Source organism: Acomys minous (genome assembly GCF_964271855.1).
Source record: "Acomys minous genome assembly, chromosome: 2".
Lineage (NCBI taxonomy): Eukaryota > Metazoa > Chordata > Mammalia > Rodentia > Muridae > Acomys > Acomys minous.
In genome coordinates, this window is record NC_140484.1 from 16,961,559 (window position 1) to 16,987,787 (window position 26,229).

The 26,229-nt window shown below is 47.6% G+C and overlaps 1 protein-coding gene across 2 annotated transcripts in view; it reads left to right on the forward strand.

Annotated features, from left to right (window-relative positions):
- DNMBP (dynamin binding protein) overlaps positions 1-26,229 on the forward strand; it is a 97,078-nt gene that overhangs the window by 57,449 nt on the left and 13,400 nt on the right. Inside the window, exons 1-8 of one of the 2 annotated variants that reach the window (XM_084754821.1) lie at positions 54-1,359; positions 15,329-15,522; positions 16,079-16,178; positions 20,051-20,198; positions 20,969-20,986; positions 21,733-21,932; positions 23,126-23,256; positions 24,017-24,121. In XM_084754821.1, coding sequence (XP_084610947.1) covers positions 240-1,359; positions 15,329-15,522; positions 16,079-16,178; positions 20,051-20,198; positions 20,969-20,986; positions 21,733-21,932; positions 23,126-23,256; positions 24,017-24,121 — 2,016 coding nt within the window. In that variant the 5' untranslated portion in view covers positions 54-239. Of the gene's footprint in view, positions 1-53; positions 1,360-15,328; positions 15,523-16,078; positions 16,179-20,050; positions 20,199-20,968; positions 20,987-21,732; positions 21,933-23,125; positions 23,257-24,016; positions 24,122-26,229 lie in introns of those variants that run through there. The other variant, XM_084754820.1, reaches the window with a different exon arrangement.

Sequence of the window (26,229 nt, forward strand, 5' to 3'; positions counted from 1 at the left end):
TCTAGTTACTAATTATCTCCTGGCCTCCGAGGAGAAGCTAGTAGCTCACTGATTGGATCCTGAAGTTGAAATGACTCTACATCGCCCTGCACTCGGGCCACAGCAACAGGAAGCCTCTGGTGCTTGGAAGACATTTTAAGGAGGACAGATCCTGCCTGAGGCTAGACTGCACCTGTTCTGAGTTTCGGCCCGACCCAGGTCCATGGAACTGAGAAGTAAAACCCGTGGTCAGAGCGAACATGAGTGCAGCGCATGAGATTGGGAAGGAAAGAGGAGCCGAGCAGAAAGGGCCCTGGGGCTCCAGCTGGGATTACAAGGACTGCAGGAGCCTCCGGAAAAGGAGCCTCACTGAGCCGCTTGGGCTCCACACAGAAAATGACCAGGACTCTACACGCTGGGCCAAGGGGCGCAATCGGCCCTACAGAAAAAGGGATTGTGGGTACTGGGAGTTTGAGCAGAGTGAACCAAACGATATGGAATCTGGGGAAACAAATGGGAGGGGGAAGGATAGTCTCTTCCCAGAAGCCTATGCTGGTTACGGGAATGGAGCAGACGTAGCCTGTGCGGATCTCAGGCCTGGGACAGAGGAGCATTTGCTTCAGGAAGCTGGAGGATGTGGGAAGGTGAACGGCTGTGTAGGTTGTAAGGGTCTGATGTATAGTCCCGAGGAGCTGCCGAAAGCCAAGCCAAGGAATGGCTGCTGGGATTTGGGAGACTCTTTGGGGAATTTATATCAACCGCAGAACTGGTACATGGACCTGGGGAATTTTAATTACAGCCTTGAGGATTGTAAAGGACTCAACCTGGATTATAGAGACTACAGCACATCATGTCACGTTCCTGGGCCTTATACCAGCGGCGAGTCTCTGGGGCTTCTAGGTTTGAATGGGATCAGTGGAGTTGAAGAGTTCGTTAGCTACTCTGGAGAAGACAGGAAGGTTTTCCAAAGTAATAAAGTCTACCCCAAAGCAAAGACTTATCCCACGGACCTGGCTAATTCTGATACAGAAGATAAAGACCCTGATCCTCTCCCTGTGAACTCTGAGTCTCCTCATCACAGACATGTGGATTCTCCCCATGGAGGAGGGGACTTGGAGTGTGATGACTTTGTCAGCCTGGGAGTGAGAGCACCTAGAGACGCCACCTTGGCTGCAGGTCCGCAGCCGCATCCCGCGGCAGAGCAAGGAGACCATCACTGTGGAATTGCTGGGGGCCCTGCACTAGGCAGCACCTGGCACGCAGGGGAGGCACGAGCCTTAACGGGCTCAGAGGCTTGGGGAAGGAACAGCTGCTTCCGCCGCACGGCTCCCAGCAGCCTGAGACGCTCAGAGTTTGTGCAGAGAAGGACGAAGCCCCAAGGTAGGAGTCCAGCCAGCCTTCTGGTAGGCTAAAGAGGGACCCTGGAAATAGGTGACATGGATGATGGTAGCATCGCCAGAGGTGCCGATATATGTGCAGAACCTTGGCCCCTACGTGTGTTTGCATCAGACCGATCTGGAGACATGATGTTTGGGGGTGTGCGGGGGAGTATTTTGCCGAGCAATGGTTTGACAGTAGTGTCACAAATGATGTGCTGTGCCCCTCAAACAAGACAACCTCTGGTGGGCGCTCGTTCTCTCTTGGTTGTCAGCTGCATCCATCAGCGAACCTCTTTCCGTCCTTATGCTAATGTCTTCATTCTTGTAGGGACAGCATGATTGTCAATGTGACATAGTGGTAAAAATTATCCTTCTGGCAAATTTCAGTCCCTAAACGTCTTTAGACTTTAGTGGAAAAAGAGCATTGATTTGTGCCACAGGCTGTTCTTTCCTTGATATTACAGTCCAGCCAGCAAAGTGAGCCCAAGAGCTCCTATGGAATCCAGAAGCTGACTGCAGTTGGCCGCCAGGCTTTGCACCTGCTAGGTTAGCTCCCTCAGTGGTCTGCAAAGTGGGAATGTCAGGAGTCTGTCATGTGGCCTCTTTCTTGCTTTATGTCTTCAGTTCTTCATTTGATAAGTATATATATATAGCTTGTTTTGTTTTGAATCAGGGTTTCTCTATGTAGCCCTGACTGTCCTGAACTCACTCTGTAGACCAGGATGGCCTCAGACTGAGAGACCCACCTGCCTCTGCTTCCCAAGTGCTGGGATTAAAGGTGTGTGCCGCCACGCCCAGCTTGAACTTTTGTGTTCTCCTCGGGCCTAAACAGCCTGTGTTGTTCTGGCCAGGTGTGGCCTTAGGGGAGCAGGTTATGGCAGGAGGATAGGGGCTGGAGAGGGTAGGTGATCTGAAAGACCCCCTCATACCCTCCTTCCAAGAGGAAACTTTCTTAGGGCCCCCACAGAACGGCTGCCTGCTTAGCTTTGTACTGGGGCCATCAGAGACTGAGCGATAAACTCCCGTTGCAGCCCCAGATGTGCCCACATTCTATCCCATGCTCCCCTAGCATGGCCCTGATAGGCTCAGAATTTCCGAGCCACTATTTGAACAAAGCTGGCTTGATGTACCTGCACTTAATGAAGATAAAAATGAGATCAAACCCGGCTTCATCTGGGAGGCTGAGGAATTTAGCAGCAGCTAATCTTTCTTCTTTTCTTTCCGTGAATTCATTTTCTGTCTAAAATCATGGGGATTGGGTGACTTCTACATTCCTTACAGCTCAAAGAGAAGCGTCGGACTGTGATTCCTTGTGTGGGTTTGGATGTGGCTCCTCTTCCCTCCCCCACACCGCTTCCTGGGTGGACTTTGCTTCCTGCCTGCAGTTCCTTGTTGTTGGAAGCCTCCTAACTGTCATGGAGGTGTTTATTCTGGTTGGTGTGTTGTAATGTGCCCTATGGGCTCTCCGAAACCAGCTCGGTTCCACCTTATCTTTTGCATTTTCACGGCTCTCCATCTTTGTATCCAAACCACGAGGATTCCTCTTGGAGCTGGTGGCCTTCTTATATGCCTGATACCCCCTTGGCCAGTTGAAATATCTCATCCTTGCTAGAAATCTCTAGGCTTCCTATACTGCTGGTCGCTGTCTTTGAGTACCAGCTATGACCCTGTACTGCCCTGTGGGTTACCTAGCAGCAGCACACACTGCGGAAGAAAACAAGTGTGTTAGAGTGGGTGTGCCTAGGGTTCAAACCTCAGCTCCAGGATTTACCAACTGTGTTATTTCAGGCAAATTGCTTAGCCTCTCTGAGCTTTAGATTCCCTATTGGCTAAACCAAGATGTTTCCTATGGGGCTGGCTCAATGCTTAAGATATCTTTATGCTTTTGCAGAGGACTCAGGTTTAGTTCCAAGCACCATCATGGCTCACAACCTCCTGTAGCTACGTTTCTAGAGCAGCCAATGCCCTTTTCTGGCCTCTGAGAGCACCAGGGATGTATGTAGTATGCATGCAAGCAAAATACTCACACACATTTAAAAATGTTTTTTAAAAATACTGCTCACAGCTGGGCATGGCATTGCATGTCTGTAATCCCAGCACTCAAGGAGGCAGAAGCAGGCAGATCTCTGTGAGTTTGAGGCCAGCCTAGTCTACAAATCTGAATCGAGGACAGCCAAGGCTAAACAGAGAAACCCGGTGTAAAAAAAACAACAGCAATAAAAAGATATTGCTCACGTGTCTGGAATAGTAAGTGCCTGTACACTATTGTCTGTGTGTGAGTTTTATCCACCGACTCCCTTTCCCTTTATAAATTGCCCGCTAGTCTGACTGTCACCCCATGGGTCCCCGAAGCACAGATTTATAGGCACTGCTCCTGTTGGACATTTGTAAACACTTTGGCGCTTTTTGTTTTGGTTTGGTTTGGTCTTTGGTTTTTCGAGATGGTTTCTCTGTGTAGCTTGGCTGTCCTAGACTTGCTTTGTAGACCAGGCTGGCCTCGAACTCACAGCGATCCACCTGCTCTGCCTCCCGAGTAAACACTTCGGCTTTAAGGGTGACACATCCCATCTGCTTCTCTATTCTCTGTCCCATCCCTCCATCCAGCTACCAAAGAAGCAGCTGCTCCTTCCCCCAGCCAGAGGCCAGGCCTTTCCCCGGCTCCCTCCTCTCCCCGTTCCTCCTCAGCGTACGCCTGTCTTGGGTGGTTGGGACTAGTCTGTTATAGTTTTGGACCTTAGCCCTAGGGTGTGGTCCGAGGACCCAGGAGGCTTTCACTCCTTACGTGTCAGGTTTCTGTGAAAACTGGAAAGGCTGAGTGAACCTCTGAGCTGCAGGCTCTCTACTTTGAGATTTTCCCAGCCCACCTCAGTTGCTCTTCAGCTACACTTGCTGTTTTCTGGCAGCGTCTTGTTGCCTCATTACAGGCATGCACAGTCTGTTCAGGGGTTTGAGGGGGAATTTCTCCATAGTTGTTGGGGTCTTCTCCTCGGTGTCTTCCCTGAAGGACTTTCCTAGCCTGAGACTTGAACTCTGGCTTCTCAGTCCAGGCTGTCCACTTGTTGGCTCTCTTCCCTTACTTGTCAAAAACTAGAAATTGCCTCAGGGAGAAAAATGGGTAAATTGGAATGTGGCCTAATTGCACTTTCTTGTTTCAAGTCATATCCTCTTTAGCTGCTGCTGCTTTTGATTGTTTTGTGATGCCTACATATAATTATCATTTTAATGCATGTCTGGAGCTGGTAATTAGTTATCAGCAGGAAGGTCAGCACACTGTAAGCCACCACTTCTGGACTGTGTGAGTCCTAAGGTTTTACATTTGCTAAGACTGTGAGCAGTTATGACAGGAAGGGACCTGGAGTCTTAAATTCCACGTTACTTGTGTTGAATGTGAGTGATATTATGGTCTGGAGATGAAGAAGTCTTATAGAGAAGAATCTGAAAGAAGAACTCTGGGAGAGCCAAGGCTAAGGGTTCCAGGTTGGGAGGGCCACACCACAGAATAGTTTATATTAATTCTAGAAGGAACTTTTCATGCTAACAGATCTAATGCTTCTAATAAATAGTGGGTAGCTCATAACTGGGTCTTTTTACAAAATTAACTTATTACTTTATGTATATGAGTGTTCTATGTGTGTCTGTGACCCATGTGCATGCCTGATGCCATGAAGGCCAGAAGAGGATGTCAGATCTCTTGGGACTGGGGTCACACATGGTTGGGAGAGACCATGTGGGTGTGAGGAACCAAGACTGGTCCTCTGCAATGCTGAGCTGCTCTCCAGCACTCATGACTGGGCCTTAGAGTGTATTTAGTGGATTGCAAGCAGCATTTCTGAAAAATAAGAGTTGTGGGCTTCCCCTTTCTTATTTGCTCCTTCCTTCCTCCTTCCTTCTTCCTTCCTTTCTCTCTTTCTTTTTGTTTGTTTGAGACAGGGTCTTTCTATGTATCTCTGGCTGGCCTAAAACTTGCTATGTAGCCGAGGCTGGCTCCTCAAACTGACTGATCTTCTGGCCCCTTACTCCCAAGTACTAGGATTAAATTCATGCCACGATTGAGTCTCTTTCAGGTTCTCAAGCCAGGCTGGCCCTACAACTCACTGTATAGCCTAGACTCACATTCAACCTTCTGCCTCAGCCTCACTTCCCTAACCCGCAGGTGCCGGGTTATAGATGTGAACCAGCACATCTGATTCAAATAAAAGTTAATGGTGAATTTTAAATCTACATCTAGTATAGTCAAAGAGCATGTTTTAATGTATGTGTGAGTATACACACACATATATATGCACACATTTTGTATATATATGTATGTATACACACACAAACACACACACAGAGTAAAATATGGGTCATATTTTTAAAAGTATGAAAAGCACTGAAATTCAAATTACTTAATTTATAAGTGAGGAGCTGACAAATGCCCAGGCCATCAGACACTCCTAGATCAGGAAGGAATTGTAGTCTTATTGCCCAGAGAGTTGAAACCGGAAGTCTGTGGACTTTTTCTGCTTAAGCAAACTTAGAAGAGCAGGAAGTACTAGGAAGTCAACAGAGGCGCAGAACACATGCCACTGAGAGGCCTTGAAGGATGCGGCTGAGCAGAGGCTAACCTTTGGTAGTAGGTAGCCTACTTCACAGCAGAGGCATGGCATACGTTACAGGGAGCCTGAGTTTCTTTTCCTGTTACTGGGATAAAATATCCTAACAAAAGCAACGTAAGAAAGGAAAGGTTGCAAGCGCCTTTAATCCCAGCACTTGGGAGGCAGAGATGGGTGGATATCTTTGAGTTCGAGGCCAGCCTGGTCTACAAAGAGAGTTCCAGGACAGCCAGGGCTACACAGAGAAACCTTGTCTCAAAAAACAAAACAAAACAAATTATTTGTGTTTTTTAATTATCTGCATATGTGTGTGAGTTTGTGCATGTGACCACACTGGCAGAAACCAAAAGTGAGTGCTGGGAACTGTCCTGAGTCCTCAGAAGAGCAGGGTGTGCCCTCAGCGTTAATGTACCAGCTTTCCACTCCCTAAAATCCTCTTATTAAGCAGTGATAATAGATTTCAGGTTAATTATCTATCTTTGCTTTATTATTTTACTTCTACCTAAAGACTAAAATAAAAAATAACAACTCGGTCCAAAGCCTCCAATGACATCCTCTCCAGGCCTTATGTTTACTCAGTGTGTGTTCAGAATGCCATCTCGGTTGCCCCTTGCATTCTTTGGTATAATAAGTTGCAGACCTAAGGAATAGAAACTGGATTCTGGGTAGGAACTTGGATAAGGAGCCTGGAGAACAAAGTGGGGAGAAGGGAGTGGCTTCTAGCTCCTTCTAAGAATCTGTCCCAGCAGGAATTTTCTCCCAGCTAAAGGCCAAAGCAGGCAGGCCGGCAGGCAGTCCCTGAACAAAGGTCAGGGAGGAAGTTTGTTCTGATGCTGTTGGGATTTGGGGTCCTGAGACGAAAGGAATTCAGCACTGAAGTTCAGCAAAACCCTTTCCCATGATCCCTGCAGACGACAGTTTCACAGAGAAAGCGCAAACTGAAGTGGGTGCTGGAGGAAAAGAGGGGGGGCTGGGTAGGTGGGCTGGAGCCAGGGCGCGGGAATACAGAAAACCAGGATGGAGTCCTCCATGCGGGGTGAGGTGAGGAAGAACAGACTCCGAGGCTGCTTTCTCTGGGGGCTTGCTGCACAGGCTGTACACAGAAGCGTAAGGAAGCCAGGCTGGCCAGAGGCCTCGGTGTCATGCCTGCTGTCTTTCACTCTTACAGAGTGTCATTTCAGCAGTGTTCTACTGCCTGATTTTTGTCACCAATTTAAAGAGATTATTAGGCCGAGAAAGAGCCCTCAGGTTGTTAAGTGAAGAGAGAGCTTGAGCTAGATTTACAAAGTAATGGAAGCTGACTTCAGTGGGAGAACACTCACCTGTGTTGGCAGATATCTTTTCCACGTGTTATTGGTGTGTGTGTGTGTGTGTGTGTGTGTGTGTGTGTGTGTGTGTGTGTGATTAATGTTAAACATACATCAAAAAGGCACAATTCCCACACCTTCAACACTTTGTTTTGGGCATGTAAAGTGCCTTTTCTGGGAGCTGGAGGGATGGCCCGGTGGTTAAGAGCACAAAGGACCCAGGCTTGGTTCTCAGCACCCACACTATGGTTCACAGTCACCTGAACCCCAGTTTCTGAGGCTTTGACACCCTCTTCTGGTTTCCGTATACTTGCGTGCACATGATGAACCTGTGCCCATACAGATAAATAAGAATCAACAAAATAAAAACAAAAAACAAAAAAACCCCAAACTTTCCCTTTTAAACAAAACCATCAGGTTTTTTAAAAATATAAATTAGCTTGTATACTGTTTTTGTTAACACACACTAAGTATCACTGCATATTAGTACACAGGCACCTATCCATTTATATCCCCAGCCCCTCTCCTTTTTAAATAAGGTCTCATGTATCCCAGGCTAGCCTCACATCCACTGTGTAGCCAAGGATGACCCAGAACTTCTAATTCTCCACCCTCTGCCTGCGGAGTGTTTGGGTTTACAGCTTTGTACCGCCAGGCCAGGGTCTGTGAAGTGCTGGGGACCAAACTCAAGGCTTGGGATGTTGGGATGGTGTTTTTGTGCACTGTGTAAAGATTATCCTTGTGTCGTCCTATGCCCACTTCTGCTCCGGCAGAGATCTGACTACAGTTTGGACTCTGGCGGTGTCACTATTATGAAGCACCTCCATGCTCAGCTAGCACTCTCGGGACTGTGCCTCGAGCCATCCGTACAGAGAAACCTTAATGACCATAATACTTCCTGTCACGTGGACACATCATTGTTTATTTATACAGGCACACTGTAGGATGCTTTGGAGGTACATTTGGTTGTTTCTGTTTCAACGATTTCTAGGCTTTTTTAAAAGCTTTATTATTTTAATTAGTTTTAAAAAATGTATATGGGTGTTTTGCCTCCGTGTATGTCTGTGCATCACATGCATGCAGTGCCCACAGAGGCCAGAGAAGGGCCTGGAACTGGAATTACAGAGGTTTGTCAGACATCTTGTGAGCGCTGGGAACAGAACCTGGGTCCTGTTCAAGAGCAGCAGGTCCTCTTCGCCACTTAAATCTCTGGTAACTATCTGATCACACTTGTGTGTGCACTTGTCCAGTTATTTACACAATAAGTTCCTAAAAGTGAACCCCTGTGTTAAAAGGCTTGTTTGGGGACTGTTTAGTTTGGAGGTAGAGTTTGAGGTCCTCGCTTCAATTCCTAGTGTTTCTATAAATACATAAACAAAAAGCATTTCAGAAGTAAGAACTGGAGAAACCCAACTTTATCTACTGTTTCTTTTTTGGCCTTTTAATTTTTAAAATTTAAAAATGCTCCCTTTCCATCATTTCTGCCACAGTGTCTGGAATGCCATTAATATTCACTGTGTGTGACAAGTCATATCTTATCAGATAGGTTTATAATCATTTGCTTTATACTTAGGTTTAATTGACAGCCATTGGAATATGGCCTTTGTACCAAGTGCATCACTGTTCAGTCATGATGGCTGACCCAGGGCTGTCAAGACTTTGTAGAACTGTACTTTAAAACTGCTCTTTTTCATCATTAGACACCAGGTGGCTACCAAAATCCAAATGTGGCATCTAGGTCCCAATTGGCAGGAGAGGCACCTGCAGTTGAACCAAGACAGCCAGCTCCCACTTTTCCAGCCACTTCATTTCTCTACTGCAGTAAAACGAAGTGGGTTTGGGGGACAGATGGCAGGGTCGTTAGGAGGAGGCGAGTGTCTGTAGCAGTGCTTGCCATATATCCTAAGTGCCTTATAAAAATCTGTTTAAATAGATTTTAAAAACTCAAAGGTGCTCCTTCAGTGGTGGAGGCAAAGCACAGTTTACACCCTGCAGCCTCCTGCAGCCTCGGGAGGTGGGGTGCTTTGCACCTCTGGGAAAGATCATCACCAAAGATAGTCTCTTATAGTTTCACCCTACAGAGGCATCTTGGGATGTCACTTTTTATTTTCTTAAAAACTCATTATGCTCTTTCGTAACACCAAAAAATCCCGTCTGGGCGCTGGCAATGTAACGCCGTGGTGGAGTGCTTAGCTGTGCATGGGGCCCTGGGTTCGGTCCCCGGCACGCAGCGAAATTTCAAAAGTACCGGTTGGATTAAAATCCCCGTTGATCTCACCTTCCCTGAGGCTGATTCAGTGATGAAAATGGTGTGTTCCCCTTCCAGAGTGTCTCTACATGTTTACATTAACATATGTGTATTTACAAATATATGGCAATGTTTCCACGTTTTCCTTTCATTTCCCTCCTTTTTCTTTCTTTTCATTTATTTACAGAATGACACATTGAAGGTTTCATCTCCCTAGATTTCTTTAAAGTTTAAGTGTTTGCAATATGTGAGTAGGGCTCCAGGTGCCATTCATTCCTAGTTCTGGATTCTGACTGTCCTCAAACCTGCGCACCTGAGGCCTCTCTGCCTTGTGAGGGTAGGACCTACCTCAGGGCTGTGTGCTCTTGGCAAGACCAGGGCATCACCCCGCAGACAGTGCTGCCCACTTCATGTGGCGTCTGCCACTCCGGGGAAAAGGACAGCCTCCCCAAACGAAGTTTAGCAGATAGCTGAAAAGTCAAGAGCCAGTAGTGGCCAGAGGTGGAATTTCTCGAGGGTTTTAGGACATAGCGAAAGCAACCAGCGAGGAAAGGGTTGCGCGCAGGCGCGAGTGCTTGGTCCAGCAGGGATAGAGTCCGGCTCCGTCCTTTACCACCAGCCCCGCGGCGGGGCTTGCGTGCCTTGAGCGATTCAGAGAAAATTTCGGAAAGCCTGGGGGATGGGCAGACCTTACTCAGCCCACGTTAGCTTAGGGGGCCGAGCTCTTTCTGGGTGCTGGGAAGGTTCGTCTCCTCGGCTGATCCTTGCACATCGGCGCGTGGGACCTCGAGGCCGTAGGTATGATGGAGGCGGCGGGTGCACAAGAGTGCGGCGTGGGACCCGGGGCGGGGGCGGGAGGCGCTGGGCTTTCCTCTCCAAGCACAGCCGACCCCTCTTTAGTTAGGGAATAGGGCCTGACTTTACCAATTGGACGAAGCGATGGGTCCACCCGCTGGTGGAAGTGAATCTGGGGGTATCGCCCTGGCCCGCGGAGAGCTAGCCTTGGTTTAGAGGAGCGGCGGGAAGCGGGGATTACCCTCAAGCCCTGCAAATACTTTTTTGTTTTGCTTTAAATCACTAAATTCGTGCCATCAGCCGCAGCTTCTGAACAGCTGTAAGAAGAAAGTGCCTGCTGGTCGCACTGGTTATTTGTCTGTAGGCTAATGCGGGGCCTCAGTTTCCTCGGTGTGCGTGCTCATCTTCAGATTTTGTTCCTATAGGAAAATAGGCTTTCTGAACCAATGCCCAGGTCATTTCTTAATTTATGTATCCCATCCTGGTCTGGTGCTGAGGGCAATGGCTCACCCACCGTGGGAAAAGGACTCCCTTTTGATGAGTTATCACATTGAATTCCCCCAAGGACTCAGCAAAACAGGTGTTCTTCTCGTTTTACAGATGAGGAATTTGCCCAGAGGTGAACTTTTGTGAGGCTCCCAGGGTAAGAGTTAGAGCCTGTCATCGCTGCAGGTAGTTGAAAGTGTGAAACCATTTTTTAACTTGGTTTTCCGAATCCTAAAAAAAAAAAAAAAAAAAACAACTAAAAAAAAGTTGGTGCCCTTCATGGTGTTGCTCCATCTCGGGCCTCCAGTGCCCTAGCCCAGAGTTCTGCCTCGGCATGAACTCTCTAAAATGGTTTATCAAACTTTTTCATAGCACGCACGAGGGCTGAAGGGATAACTGTTTTACATTTGGGATGATTTCAAACTAGACATTTTTGTGTGGAGAATGGTTGTTAGTGGAGCCGGAAGATGGTCACTGGTGGCTTAGGAAAGACCTGGCATTTGTTAGAAGTCAGATTCCTGGGTCCCACCCAGATTGGCTGAGTCAGATTCTCAGGAGTGGTACCCAGCACACTGCAGCTTTGCAAACAGTACCCACAGAGGGCCTTTCTTTTATCTTATTAAATAACAGGTTTGGCATTTGTTGTTGTTGTTGTTGTTGTTGTTGTTGTTTTGACTAGCCAAGAGCCTATCTGCAAAAACAAACAAACAAAAACCAACTGCATTCTGGAAGAGAAAAATGTGTCACAGCCATTATGGAAGTCGGAGGGGGGTGGGAATGTCTAGGATAAATTTTCTCAACTTTTTTTGTTTGTTTGTTTTTTGTTTTGTTTTTTCAAGACAGGGTTTCTCTGTGTAGCCTTGGCTGTCCTGGACTTGATTTGTAGACCAGGCTAGCCTCGAACTCAAAGAGTTCTGCCTGCCTCTGCCTCCCGAGTGCTGGGATTACAGGTATTCACGGCTAAGATGGGCTCTCACTTTTAATATAAATAAAATGGAATCTCCTGGCCTGGGCTGCCGCTTCTGTTTAATCAATATGTGCTTGCCCGGTGCCTTACGCTCCCAGTCGCTGTCGCTGGTGGATGTGTGATTCCCAGGAGAGAGCTGTTTCCAGGGCATGGTGCTTAAAAGACTAGAAGCAGAAAGGTCCGGAACTTCTCCACTTGAGGACCCAGGCAAGGGTGTGGGTACAGCACTTGGACTTGATCTTTTTAGGCCACACCTAGAGCTGCTGTTCCACAGAGCCTTTGACAAGTCTGTCAGCCTCCCCAGCCTTGGGTTTTTAATCTCTTAGGTAAGGATGATCGCTATCACGTACTTTAAAGTGAGTTCCAGGATGTAATCTGCAAGTTAGCTCGGATGTGCTTGGAATTAGTAAATGTTCTTTTTGTGGTTTCTTAGTCTTGTATCAATGGGTTTCTCTTGTCAGTTTGCCACTAGCAAGATCTAAGATAAGAACCTGTCACTTTGAAGCTGGACAGTGGTAGCCCACGCGTTTAAAGAGGATCTCAAGAGTTTGAGGCCAGCCTGGTCTACAGAGCAAGTTCTAGGACATCCAGGACTATGCAGAGAAATCCTGTCTAAAAACAAAACAAAACCTATCATTTTAAAAATCACTGTGGGTATTTGTTTGGTAGTTTTGTTTTTGAGATAGGCTCTCAATGTGACTTAGGCTAGCTTAGAACTCTCTATCTAGGGGATTGTACTGAACCTCCTGGGTCCTCCTGCCTCCTCGAGAGTGACATAACACACAAGCACCACCAAGTGTGCCCACAAAGGGAAACAAACCAACAGTTCCATTTAAAAAGGTGCTCTGACAAGGCTGGCGGTGAAGAAGCACTTTTCTCCCGTGTGCCGGGCGCTGGGCTCCATTCTCACACAGCACTAAGGAAAGGAGCTGTGCGCGTGGTGCACCTGATGAAAGAGAGGGGCGGTGGAAATGCTGCCACTTCCTGTGCCGTGAAGAAAGTTCAGAGAAGATAGCAGCTGCTGTTAGCTGCTGTTCCAAACTGTGTTTGGAATAATGCGCAGGTTATAGAAAGAAGATTGTCGTGGTACCAGGAACTCCCTGTGCACTCTTTTGTTTGTTTTTGTTTTTGAAGACAGGGCTTCTTCTCTGTGTAGCCCTGGCTATCACACTGTAGACCAGGCTGGCCTCGAACTCACAGAGATCTGCCTGCCTCTGCCTCCTGAGTGCTGGGGTTAAAGGCTGGCATCTCTGTGTACTCTTAAGTTTATTAGCAATGTTTTTCCTAGTGCCCCCCCCCCCACATCCCCCCTCTTGCTTCTCAGCCATCTGAGAGTGTATTGATGTGCCATGCCCCTAGTAGGCTTCTGAGTGTGTTTTGTTGAGTTAGGGTTAAAACTCTGGGGCTGGCACAAGTAAGCATGGGCATTTCTTGTGTGGCCAGAAAGGATTGGCTACTGCGGGAAACGTTACATTGATGTAGCCTTATCTAATCTACAGCTGCTCGCAGCCCCAGCAAGATGGTGTTTGGAGCTTTTCTTCTTCAAGTCATGAAGTGGTCTGTTAGGTTTGTTCTCTGAGGTCCACCCACCCACCCGCCATGGCAGTCAGTGGCTTTTTGAAGAATACAAATTCTCAATTTGAGTTTGATGTTTCCTCAAGACTCATTTCAAAACTAACTGCAAAAGGGGTGTGTGATGTTTTCAGGCATATTTGGAAGCATGTGACATGTTTGGCCATTACTGGTGACCTTGATTTTGATTACTAGGTCAGGGTGTCCTTTCTCCTCTGTGTAGTCATTTTTTTCTTCCTTTCATTTTTTAAAATTAACATGTAATGTATAATTATTAATTTAAAACTATGCAAAAATCCTGATTATCTCAACTCCACCATTATCCTCAGCATAATCTACATAAGAGCTCTTTTGTTTTGTTTTTTGTTTGCCCTTGTTTTCGCCTGGAGTTAGAGGCACACCATCTCATCCTCTACAGATGATTTACCCTGGTGATTTGAAAATGATGTTTTTGCACTTTTTTTTTTTTTTTTTGGGTCTCTGTCATTTTTCTGGTTCTTTCACTTTGACATCTGCCCAGAGACAGAACTCTCTCTTCCGACTCCTCATGTGTGTTAGGGTGTGGACTCCTACTTGATTCACTGGATCATCACGCGTTGCCCTGCTGATTAATTTTGATACTGAAGTTGGGCCTGGTTGCCCTTCCCAGCTCCCGTGTCTTTGTTAGCATCTCCCCTCCCCCGAGTGCAGGACCTCCTTGCTTTGCAGTGCAGGATGCCGCCCACCCCGGTCTGTAAACACTGACATTCCTCCCGCTTTAGGATTAGTGGCCACAGAAAAGAGTTTTGGAGATTCAAGTCAGTTGAGAGACTAGCAGTGAGAACACTGTTGTGGTTGCTTTGAATTGTTATCCGGCTTCACACTGAATTTACTTAGCGACTTTGTTGGGGCGTGGCTTCACTGTTGCATTTCTTCAGTTTGCTTTTTTTTTTTTCTGTTTGTTTAAGTGAGCAGCTGGTCTCATCCTGTGCATCATCCAAGTAAGCGGAATTGTGAGCTCTGATGAAAAGGATTGTTTTTCTCCAGAAAAGGTCCATTATGGAGAGCCCTGGGTGGACTGGAACTTGTTGTCCAAGCCTCCCCCTCCCCCCGTGTCTGTAAGCTCCCAGAGAACCCCCCTGCTTTTGTCTCTGGAGTGTTGGGACTGATGGTGTGCATCACCACACCTGGCAGGATTTTAAAAATGAAATAGGACTGAAGAACTTAACACCTATAGTGTTTGTGTCTGTCAAAGGACCGTGTGAAATAACCAACTCCGCACAGCAGGCTAGGGAGGCAAATCTTTTACACATGTGACGATGTGCTGACATAACTGCCCAATAGTCCTCTCATCTCAAGTAGACGATTCCTTTCTCTTTCCTGTTATGTGCTCCTCATAATATTTTTTTAATTAACTTTTTTGCTTGTCTTTTCATAATGTTGAGAAAACATTTTGTTACATTTTTTATCTGCTGTGCGTGCGTGCGTGCGTGCGTGTGTGTGTATGTGTGTGTGTGTGCCATAGCAGCAATCATGTAGCGGTCTGATGACAACTTGAAGGAGTCGAGTCTCTTCCTCCTGCCATGTGGGTCTCGGCTTGGCAGCAAGTGAGTTAGTTTACCAGCTGGGCCATCTCGCTGCCCCCAGGTTAATACTCTCAGTGTGCTGTATCCATGTCCTCATTTTCCAACTTGGTTTTTTTGCTGCAGAGGTGACAGTGCAGGTTTCATATCTGATTAAATAAAATTAGTTCTTGATAAGGGCTGGCATTCATTTCAACTTCACAAAGAGCTAGCAGATAGTACATTGTCCTCTTGGAGTGATCCAGCTTCTTTGGGGACAAAATGAGAAGGATCCTGCACACTTGTGGGGGATTCCCTGCAGAGACAGCTTGCTGAGCATGTTTGATCAGACGTGGTGGTCCTCAGTGGGGGAGAGCTGGGGAATGCTGCTTCCTGGTTCAGTGTGCTAGAGAGGCCTCCTTTTCACACAGCTGCTAACAGTCTTCCCTTCCCCTCCAGACATGACCCTCCTGTCTTCCCAGTCTTCATCCCTGGCGGTCCCCTCTGGCTCCGTGTCCACTGAAAAGCCAGAGCAGAGGATGCTGGAGAAGAGAGCCAAGGTGGTGGCTGAACTTGTGCAGACGGAAAAAGACTACATCCGGGATCTGGAGATGTGCATTGAGCGGGTCATGGTGCCCCTGCAGCAGGCACAGGTGGGGGTGGGAAGGGAGGCAGCCTGCCTGACAGTCAGTGTGGTCCATTAGGCTAAAATGTTGGGACTGGGTCAGGGCTGTGTCTTCCGCAGTACTGTAATTGCAGACTGAGTGGCTCGCTGGGGGAAGAATAAAGAATTGGCGGAAAAGGGGGACAGACCAAGCCGGGGCACACAGCCTCGGGTTGGGGTTGCAGCCTGTGGTTGGTTGTAGCTGTTGCTTTTGAGCCTGTAGAACAAAGCTGCTCCATCTTGGCATCCAGGAAGCACAGAGTGGGAAGGGGCGGGGCCTCGGATAGCTCCTCAGTGATGTAACTTCCTCCAAGTAGTCTCCACCACTGAAAGAGCTACTCCTGGTAACCCCACAGACCTTTAACAAGCCAACCCTAGGGGGACACTCTGAAGCCAGACCACACATTAGTCAGGGACAGAGGATGACACCAACGGTGGTGCTGGATGCCTCTGTTCTGAGGCATCTGAGAGAAGCAGTGACCTTGAGGAAGTGCTGTTATTAACTTCATCTCCGTATAGCTTGATGCTTTGTTTCTCTTTCTCAGGTACCAAACATTGACTTCGAGGGACTTTTTGGAAATATGCAGACAGTGATTAAAGTCTCAAAGCAGTTGTTGGCAGCCTTGGAAGTCAGCGATGCTGTAGGTATGAGCTCGTGCCGTTGTTTAATTCAGGGGTGATGTGGGAGAGGGGGCCTTCTGAGGTGGGGGGGTGCACTGGGGAAATGACATTTTACATGGTGCAGGGGTCGTGTGGTCCCCATTTTCTCTTTCACTTCAGTTGGCTTTGATGTGGTTAGTGTGTTAGCAATACAAGTTTTGCGTGTCATAGAGTCTGATGGGTTCTGGCTGGAGGGTTAGTAGGTCACATTCAGTATTTATTTTTTAAATAAAATAAATAGAAAATATCAGAATATACTATAGTAATAGGTACTTTTTTTTTTTTAAAGAAATTTTTATTTCAGTTCTATGTGTACATCTCCCAAGAGGTATTTACGACATATTTGCTGCTAGGACGTTGTGCACAGCTGGTAGTAGCAAGAAGACCAGAAGTTCAAGGTCATCCTAAGCTACATAGCAAATTTGAGGCCAGCCTGGACTACGTGAGACCCTGTCTCAAAATTGTAAACCTTTTTGTGAATAATTATAAAAAATACTCAAAAGAACATTCATCTAATTCTTATAATCTAGGGCCTTACCCATTCCCTATTGCCCCATGCAAGTGAGCAGACACTTACTAAGTGTAAGCGGTAAACATACGTCTCACAGGTTCTCCAGGTAGGGACTGGAAGTGGCTAAGACAGGTGGCCCCAGCTTAGTGTTCTCTTGGGGATGGAGCTGGGCTGTTGGCCTGGCCTGCTGTCTTCTGGGGCTCGGGCTCCATTCGTTGTCATGGGAGCCTCTCTGTAGACTCTTCTCATAATGGATGACTCCAGAGTCACCAGAGTGAGCCATGGGTGGGAGAAAGCCTAAGGCAGGAGCATATCTTTTATGATCTAATCTCAGAAGTGGCCCTTCATTCCTTCTGCCATATTCTGTCCAGATGTCATGAGAGGGGAACCTACTATAATATTGTTATTTTAGTGGAAATAGGCAAGCCCTTCACTGTTAGAATTGTCCCGTTAAAGTCAACAGTGACCAGCAAAGGGGCCCCAGTGTCCTTTTAGCTGGTCATGGGTTGGGTACCTGCAGTCCTAGCACTTGGAGGCAGAGGCAGGAGGATTGAAGCAGGTTTTGGGCCAGCCTGGTCTACAGTAGTGAGTTTCAGGCTAGGCAGAGCTATGAGCGAGACCCTGTTTCAAAAGAATGGCATTTTAAATTTGCTGACCTTTTCCAGAACTCCATCTGGTTTCTCTGTCATTGCTTGGTGGTAGTTGCCATGTGCGCCTAACCTGACTGTTGAAAGAGCACGGGCGCCATCGTGCTGCTGGCTTGCATGAGGCTACGTTACCTGACCCCTAAGGCCGACAGATGTCAGAGCAGAGTCAGGGCCTGACTTCCTCAAGGCATGGGGGAAAGGCTGTAAGGTGAAACCAGAGCGTGGGCTGCCTGCTTGGATCTCAAAGGTTCCCTCCAACAGCCCTGTGGCGTGTAGGCACTCTAACCTTGTTTTACCACGAGAAACAGACAGTGGGAAGAAGCTTGCCCATGGTCACATGGCTCATATTCACTGGCCTGCCATCCAAATGGCTCTTTATCGTCTAAGCTCAGTCCCATGGAGTACAACTATGTGCTAGCTTAGCGCTGTTGTTATTATAGTTGAGCAGTTAGAAAGCGAAGCCTGGGGACCTTGGTCTTGTGGAGGTGGGAAGGGAACACATGTTGGAGTCGTGGTGACCCAGCGTGGACTCAGGAATATCGAGTGTAAGATTGCAGGGTGCATTTGAAGCACCTGCAGGTGTTTATTGAAATTAGGGGAAAACGTGAGATATTTAACTGACATCTAAAGAGGATTAATCAGTCATTTTTCTTCTGTTATGTGTTATGTTTGGGCCCTCAGATGGCCTCATTAACAGGCTTCACCAGGGACTTAACCCCATTTACATCAAAGATGCGTCTTAGGTACCAGCTGGTGTTTGGGGCTTGAGGGGCAGCCCTCTCAGAAGATGGATGGTGAGAGCATGTGGTGGCATGGGCAGATGCAGTCAGGACTCAGATAACCACGTGACCAAGAGGGTCCTCATAGAAGTAGCATCTCTGAGCAGAGGGCCTCCCCACTTCTGTCTGCGTTCAGGAGAGTGAGGTGCTCCTTTCTGAATTGGGGAGATTAAGGAATTACAATAGCCACAGCCCCACCTTCATGGTATTGGCTGCGTTTGTTTGTAACTCTTCCCTTCATTCTTGTAAGTCAGACAAGAAGTTAGGTGGCAGGGTTAGATACGATGAAGGCCTTAATGGGGAAGTAGTAACAAAGGCTCAGATTCTGCCAGAGGTTCAGCCTTAGGAACAGGCTCAGCAGACAGTGGCAGTGGTGTGTGGGGGCAGAGAGTGGTAGCTGGGAGCAGGAGAGCAGCGCAGCTCCTGCAGCACACAGCCTTCAAGGCAACTCAAGCCTGTGTCTTCTTCAGTGGGCAAGAGATGGGGCATTCGAAGCGAGAAGGGCCCACAAGGCTAAGAGAAGAAGTAAAGCGTTGCGAAGCCATTAGCAAATGACACAGAGAATGGGTAGAGGAAAGGATCCTTTTAATATGACAGAGAGTTGAGGCGGCTGCTCAGAAGGATACCTTGTGGGCTGGAGAGCTGTGTTCTTAGCAACTGTCCACCTCCTGGCATCCGTGCCAGGTTCACAACTGCCTGTAACTCCAGCTCCAGTGGCTCTGATGCCGCTTCTGTCCTCTGTCAGCACGGGAACACGTGCACACACACATGAATAAAATAAAATCAATAATCCATTGTATAGTAATGTACTTAGGGGCCAATGCTATGCCTAACTGGCTGTAGACCACCTGGCCTCTGAATAGATTGCTTAGAATCTCTGAATTTGGATTTAAAACAAAGACTACATATTTATTTATTTGTTTGATTTCTGGCTGAAATTTACTGTTCACTTTAGGTATGACTGCGGGGAAGGCTAACCTGTGATTTTTTTTTTTTTGTCACTGACACACGTGTTCATTTCACATTACACTAACTGCTTCATTAACCTTTAGCTTCAGTTCCAGCCAGACATAAATGCTGCTTCTAGTCGCCTCAGCCACACAGCGAGCATGTGGCGATGGCCAAGTTCATTTCTGCGTTCTGTTACCTGTAAGGAAGTGGGCGTGAGAGTTGGAGTGTTGGCTTCGGAGTAGAGAGAGGACCTGGGTTCAATTCCCAGCACCCGCAGCACCCACATGATGACTCATAGCTGTTTATAGCTCCAGTTCCAGGGATCTGGTGCCCTCTTCTGGAATCTATGGGCACCAGGCACACATATTTGTATGGCTCACATACATACATGCAACTAAACAGGAAATTAAAAAAAAAAATCTTAAAAATAGGAAAAACACAACCATATTACAGATGGAGGCCTTTTATCACAGATGTTTAAAGAAGTATAGTAAATTGCATTTGTATCCTTCTGCTACCACAAAGTTAGAAACTACTGCTGTGGAGGCACTTCTCCATCCTGTGTCAATATTCCTAGAGGGTAGAGAGCAAGAGGATCGGGTGGCCTGGCCACGTGACCACTGAGAACCCTATTGCGGATGCTGTTCTCAGACTTCACAGAAAGGGCTGGAAGCTCTATCAAGGCAGAGTTGGTAAACACCTATTCTGAAGTATAGTGCATGGGTGACAGAGTTCTCAGTTGTGGCTTGAGTGGTTCCCAGTTTAAGCTATTACAGGAGTATTTACTAGTGTGATGGATGGTCTCACTGTCTCCCATAGCAGGTGAACGTGGATATATTTAGGACACTAAGAATAACCCTGACACTAAGCATGTGCTTGTGTGTGCTCCACTAAGTATGTGTTTGTGTGCTCCACTAAGCATGTGTTTGTGTGTGCTCCACTAAGCATATGTTTGTGTGTGCTTCACAGGACCCGTGTTTCTTGGTCACCGGGACAAGCTTGAGGGAACGTACAGGGTTTACTGCCAGAACCACGATGAGGCCATTTCACTGCTGGAAATCTACGAGAAGGATGAGAAGATCCAGAAGCATCTTCAGGACTCCATGGCAGATCTTAAGTAGGAGCTTTGATGCCCTCACCCTGCATCTTAGATGGTCCCCTGCTTGTGTCTGGACTTCCTGTGATAGCTGCCTGCGAACATTATTTTATGCATGAGTGATTCATTACTATGTATCCTGGGCTATAGTGTGTTCCTCTCCATTATGTCTTGAAAAATGTTTTAAAAGATATATTTATTTTTACATATATGAATACTGTATCTGCATATACACCTGCATGCCACAAGAGGGCACCAGATCCCATTACATATGGTTGTGAGCCACCACGGGGTTGCTGGGAATTGAACTCAGGACCTCTGGAAGAGCAGCAAGTGCTCTTAACCACTGAGCCATTTCTCCAGCTCCGTCATATAAATCTTAAGTGACTTCCACTTATATAGCAAGCCAAGAATAGTGACACATGGCTCTAGTTCCAGCATTAGGAGACTGGATAGGAAGGACTGCAGTGAATTCAAGTCCACGTGGTCTACACTGTGAGTTTCAGGCTAGCCAGGCTACATAGTGAGACCTTGTCTGAAGGAGGGAATGAGTGAATCAAGGAAGAAATCATATTTGTCTCAAACTGAGTCAGCATTTTTAGGCACAGAAACAGCCAGGAATATGGTGGCTCATTAGACAGGGAATGGGGTTGAGGGGTGCTGTACCCCACCATTGGCGTCCACAGTTTTCTTCTATTCTGCGTGGCTTTTGTTATGAGAATAGTGAGAAGTTCACTGCTGCATCTGATGCCTTCTCTCTCTCTTTTGTCCCTCGTGCCTCCACTGTGTAGGAGCCTATACAACGAATGGTAAGTCCCTCCACTTGGTGCCTGATGCACACACCGTTTACTCGGTGAATTTCTTCTATCCCCTAGAAGATAAAATCTAGAGACACACTTTGACATTGTTTCATAGCACTTACCACCAAATACCACTTTATATACTAATTTCATATACTAATTTTCTTAGTGCTTATTTTCTTCCACCACAGCAAGGGTATCTTTTTTTTTTTTTTAAGTGTTTCACCTGCATGTACACCTGCACACCAGAAGAGGGTACCAGATCTCAGTATTCGGTTGTGAGCCACCATGTGGTTGCTGGGAATTGAACTCAGGACCTTTGCAAGAATAGATGGTGCTCTTAACCTCTGAGCCATCTCTCCAGCGCCAACAAGGGTATCTTTTGGTTGCTGTCAAGCTCCTATAATAGTGGCTAATAGTTATCAGGTGCCCAGTCAATATAGTCACACCCCACGTGGCAACTTTTCAGTCGATGGTTAGCCACCTGTATGGCAGTGGTCCCCGGAGCTCATACCCCTGGGGACACTGTGGCTGCTTCCTTGTGTGTATGTAGTACCTTCTGTGGGATCAGTGCAGCACATCCACTTAACGCCACGTGTCTCAGCACACAGCCATTAGTATGCAGTGTAGGACTGCCTTTGTTGAACAGTTAAAACCCAAACTCAGGGCCAAAGACCAAGCAAGATAGCAGATGTTACCCAGAAACACCTTAGCACCAGCCGTTGACTGAAGTCATTTTCTGCTCACTTTTACAGGGGATGCACCAATTACATCAACCTAGGCTCCTTCCTCATCAAACCCGTACAGAGGGTAATGCGTTACCCGCTGCTGCTAATGGAGTTGCTGAATTCCACCCCTGAATCCCACCCGGATAAAGTGCCCTTAACCAGCGCAGTCCTTGCCGTCAAGGAGATCAATATTAACATTAACGAATACAAGCGTCGGAAGGATCTAGGTGAGAAAGGTGCAGTTACCTCAAAGGAGGTCTCCTGGCTGCCAGGCCCTCCCTCAGGAAGGCTTTTCTTAGACAAGACAGAGAGGCTAGGTGTGGTGGAGCCGGGAGCCAGAAACAGTAATGGGATTTGAGAAAGCCAGGCGATGGTAGCAGGCACCACTCTGGACAGTTGGAACAAGCATGGGTGATGAAGCAGTAAGTGGTGGGGTGGGAAAAGCCTCTGCAGGAGGTATGTGGGAGGACTGGGCAGTGGTGACGGGAGGACTCATCGCATATTAGCACCTGTGCCCAGCATCGCACTCCCTGATCGCCCCTCATCTCCCCCCCCAAGCCCTGTGCAGTCAGCTAACTGATGCCCACTCGTCCCCCCAAACAATCAGCTGGGCTGTTGCATCCTTCCCCGCCCCTTCTCTTACTGAATAAGCACTTAGCAGACGCAGTGTGGAGATTGCGCTGAGTCGGGATTCAGGGGTCAGTCAGTAGAAGGGCACATTGCCCCCTCCCTGCGCTTCTGTGGAGTTAGAGTAACTACAGGAAAACTCCGCTGGCTGCCTTCCTCCCTTCATGTCACCAGGTAGTGAGTGACACGGTGGCCTTCGGAGCTCCCTGCCCTCGGGGCCCTTCCTTTAGGTTCAGCTCCTGATTGTAATGTCCTCTTTCACAGTGGCAGGGTGTCCTTTCGGTGCCACTTCCACCATTCCCGTCTGCTGCAACCTCCAGAGTTTTCTGGGAGCATGCCTAAAGCTTATAGTTCATTGTGAGATCACTGTCTATAAACACCTCCCTTGTCTATGCAACCGTCAGATCCGAGTCTTACATTAGGCTCAGAAATACTTAGCTCGAAGAGGTAAAATGGCTTTTCTAAAGCTGGGCCTTGGTTAGGGACAGACCTGAGCGTGGAACCCGCAGACAGCCCTGACCCCCAGCCGTACAGCTCTGCTGCCTTTCCTCATGTCCCCAGCCCTCGCCTGGCTGCCAGGCTCTCCATGCCTGGGAGCCATGCCTCTGCCCAGACCGGCTCTTGGGACGAACATTTTGTCTGCTCGATTACGAGTTATTGCTTGGGTCCATTCTAGTTTCTGTCATTTCTAGAAGAGCCTCTGTGTTTCTGGACTGTGAGGCCCACTGACCTCAGGCTTAGAGACGGGGTTGGGGGTGGGGGTATTGACCAGTGGCCTTGATTTACCTCCTAGTGCTCAAGTACCGCAAAGGTGACGAAGACACGCTGATGGAGAAGATCTCCAAGCTCAACATCCACTCCATCATCAAGAAGTCCAACCGGGTCAGCAGTCACCTGAAACACCTCACTGGCTTCGCTCCTCAGGTGAGCCCCTCACCCTCCCCTGCAGGCCCAGCATGCTCGTCAGGGTCCCCGGGGCAGCTTCCGGCATAGGTTGGCATGGAACCCTTCTTGGTGTCTCCTCTGGGGTTTTGCTGGTTAGTGGAGGCAGGGCCCTGCAGCAGCTACCCAGCTGCTTGTGGTCTGCACAGAGCAGGTTAGGCAGCCAGCTGGGCCAGCGTATACTAGTTCTTGTGGTCCCTGTACCACATAAAACGTAAAAGTAGGAGATTGTGCAATCTGAACCACAGCCTGTCAGTTGCAGACCTGGAAGTCTCCGTCCTGGGTGCCACGTACAGATGGTAACGTGGGGAAGATGCATGGCAAAGGGCACTCGCATGCCGCGCCTGGCTCTTTGTTTCTCAATGCTGTCTTCTGAGACAGGAGTTTAGTGAGAGTGTGCTTCTGAACTGAGTTCATCTGGGCCTTCATGGAGGGAGAGGGGAGGCGCCCACTGGCTGGGTGGGTACAAAGGAAAAGGTCCTGGCGGGCAGATGTGGCGATCCCAGGAATGGAGAGGGCAGCAGTGCAGCCAGGGCACAGGGGCAAAGTCAGTTTGGGAGTAGGCAGGTCCACGTGTGTTCCAGAATTGCGAGTCACTGAGGCGGCATCCAGACTCAGTTTCATGTGATTCAAGGAAACAGCAGGTTTACATTTTTGCATGAAAGATGTTTTTAAGATACTTTTGCCAATAAGGTCTAGTGAGAGAAAGTCTAAAGTCTCTAAAAACATCCCTTTTGACCAGCTAAAAGATGAAGTATTTGAAGAGACAGAGAAGAACTTCCGGATGCAGGAGAGATTGATCAAGTCTTTTATCCGAGACCTGTCCGTCTACCTCCAGCATATCCGGGTGAGTGTCAGCTAGTGCGCTGGCCAGCAGGGGCGAAGGCTCAGGCGCCAGCTCAGCTTCTCCATGGGCAATGAGCCATGCCGGTGTTTTCTCAGCAGTAAGGTCTCACCATCAATTTGTGGAGAGCCTTTTCAACAGCCGGGATTGTTTGGGGGTTCCCACGGGACCCCTTGACCAACAGCACAATCAATGTAACCCATTCCCAATGGAAGCTTCATTTGGCCATGGGAGATGTCCAGTTGGAGCTCTGGTTTGCCCATCGCGTGGTGGTTTCATTCAGATTGTCTTCGTTATACAGACATAGTTTAGGAAGTGTCTACTGTATTAGGCTTCCATATGACCCCCTCAAATGGCCTTTAGGTTTAGCTGTCACTCCCTGCGTTCCCTCCCTTGTCCCCTCTCGCCTCTCCCTCCTTGTTTGATCGTCCCATTCTAGACTGTCCCCTTGTCCCTGCCTCCCTCCACCCAGACCGTCCGTATCTATTTTATTTCCCTTTCCTAGGAAGATGTGTCTCCCCCTCCCCCTTCCTAGGAAGATGTGTCTCTCCCCCTCCCCCTTCCTAGGAAGATGTGTCTCCCCCCCTCCCCCTTCCTAGGAAGATGTGTCTCTCCCCCGGTCCCTTACTCTACACCCAACCTCTGTGGTTCTACAGATTGTAGCTTGATTGTCTGACTTAACATCTAACATCCACATATAAGCAAATATGTATTTGTGTTCCTGGGTCTGGATGACTTCACTCGGGATGATTTTTTTGTTCTTGTTTTTCTTTTCTGAGACAGTTTCTCTGTGTAACAGCCTTGGATGTCCTGGACTTGCTTTGTAGACCAGGCTGGCCTCAAACTTACAGAGATCCGCCTGCCTCTGCCTCTGCCTCTTGAGTGCTGGGATTAAAGGTGTGTGCCACCATGCCCAGCCTAGGATGATTTTTTTTTTCTAGTTCCATCCATTTACCTCAGAATTTCATGATTTCATTTTTTTTTAATAGCGGAGTAATCGTCCATTGTGTAAATGTTCCACATTTTCTCTATCCATTCCTCCATTGGTTGGCATCTAGGTTATTTCCAGTTTCTGTTAGGAATAGAGCAGCAATGAACATGGTGGAGCTAGTGTCTCCAGTAAGATGAAACGTCCTTTGTGTATATGCCCCAGAGTGGTTAGCCTGGATCTGCTCTCATCTTTCTGATGAGCTGCCACTCTGATTTTCATAATGACTTTATGAGTTTGCACTCTCATCAGCAATGGCTGAGTGTTTCCCTTGCTCCACATCCTCACCAGTATGAGCTGTCATTTGTTTTATTGGTCTTGGCCATTCTGACTAGTGTAAGATGACGTCTCAAAGAGGTTTTGGGTTGCATTTCCCAATGGCTGAGGACGTTGAGCAATTCAAGTGCTTCTCAGCCATTTGAGTTTCCTCTTGAGAATTCTTTGTTTAGTCTCTACCTTGTTTTTAAATTGGGTTATTTGTTGTTTGGTTGGTTAGTTTTTCAAAACAGGGTTTCTCTGTATAGCCTTGGCTATCCTGGACTCACAGAGATGCACCTGCCTCTGCCTCCCGCAGTGCTGGGATTATAGGCGCATACCACTGCACCCAGCTGTTTGCTTTTTTGCCCCATCCCCCACTCCAACAGGATTTCTCTTTGTAGCAGCCCTGGTTGTCCTGGAACTCTTTGTAGACCAGGCTGTCCTCGAATTAATAGATATTTGCCTGCCTCTGCCTTTCAAGTACTGGGATTAAAGGCATGACCTATCAAGCCCAGTGTGTTATGTGGTTTTTTGATATCCAGTATTTTTAGTTCTTTTTATATTTTGGATAATAGCCCTCTATCAGATGTGTAGTTAATAAAATTCTTTTCCCATTCTATAGGCTGCCACTTGGATGTAATGATGGTGTCCTTTGCCGTGCAGAAGTTTCTCAATTTTTTTTTGAGGTTCCATTTATTAATTTATAATCTTCATGTCAGTGCTGATGTTGGTCAGTTCAGAAAGTTGTCTCCCGAGCCGGAGTTTGGCCTGTTCCCCACTCTCTTCTGCTCGGTGTATCTGCTCTTTTGTTGAAATCTGTGATCCATTTGGAGTTGAGTTTTGTCCAGGGCAATAAGTATGGATC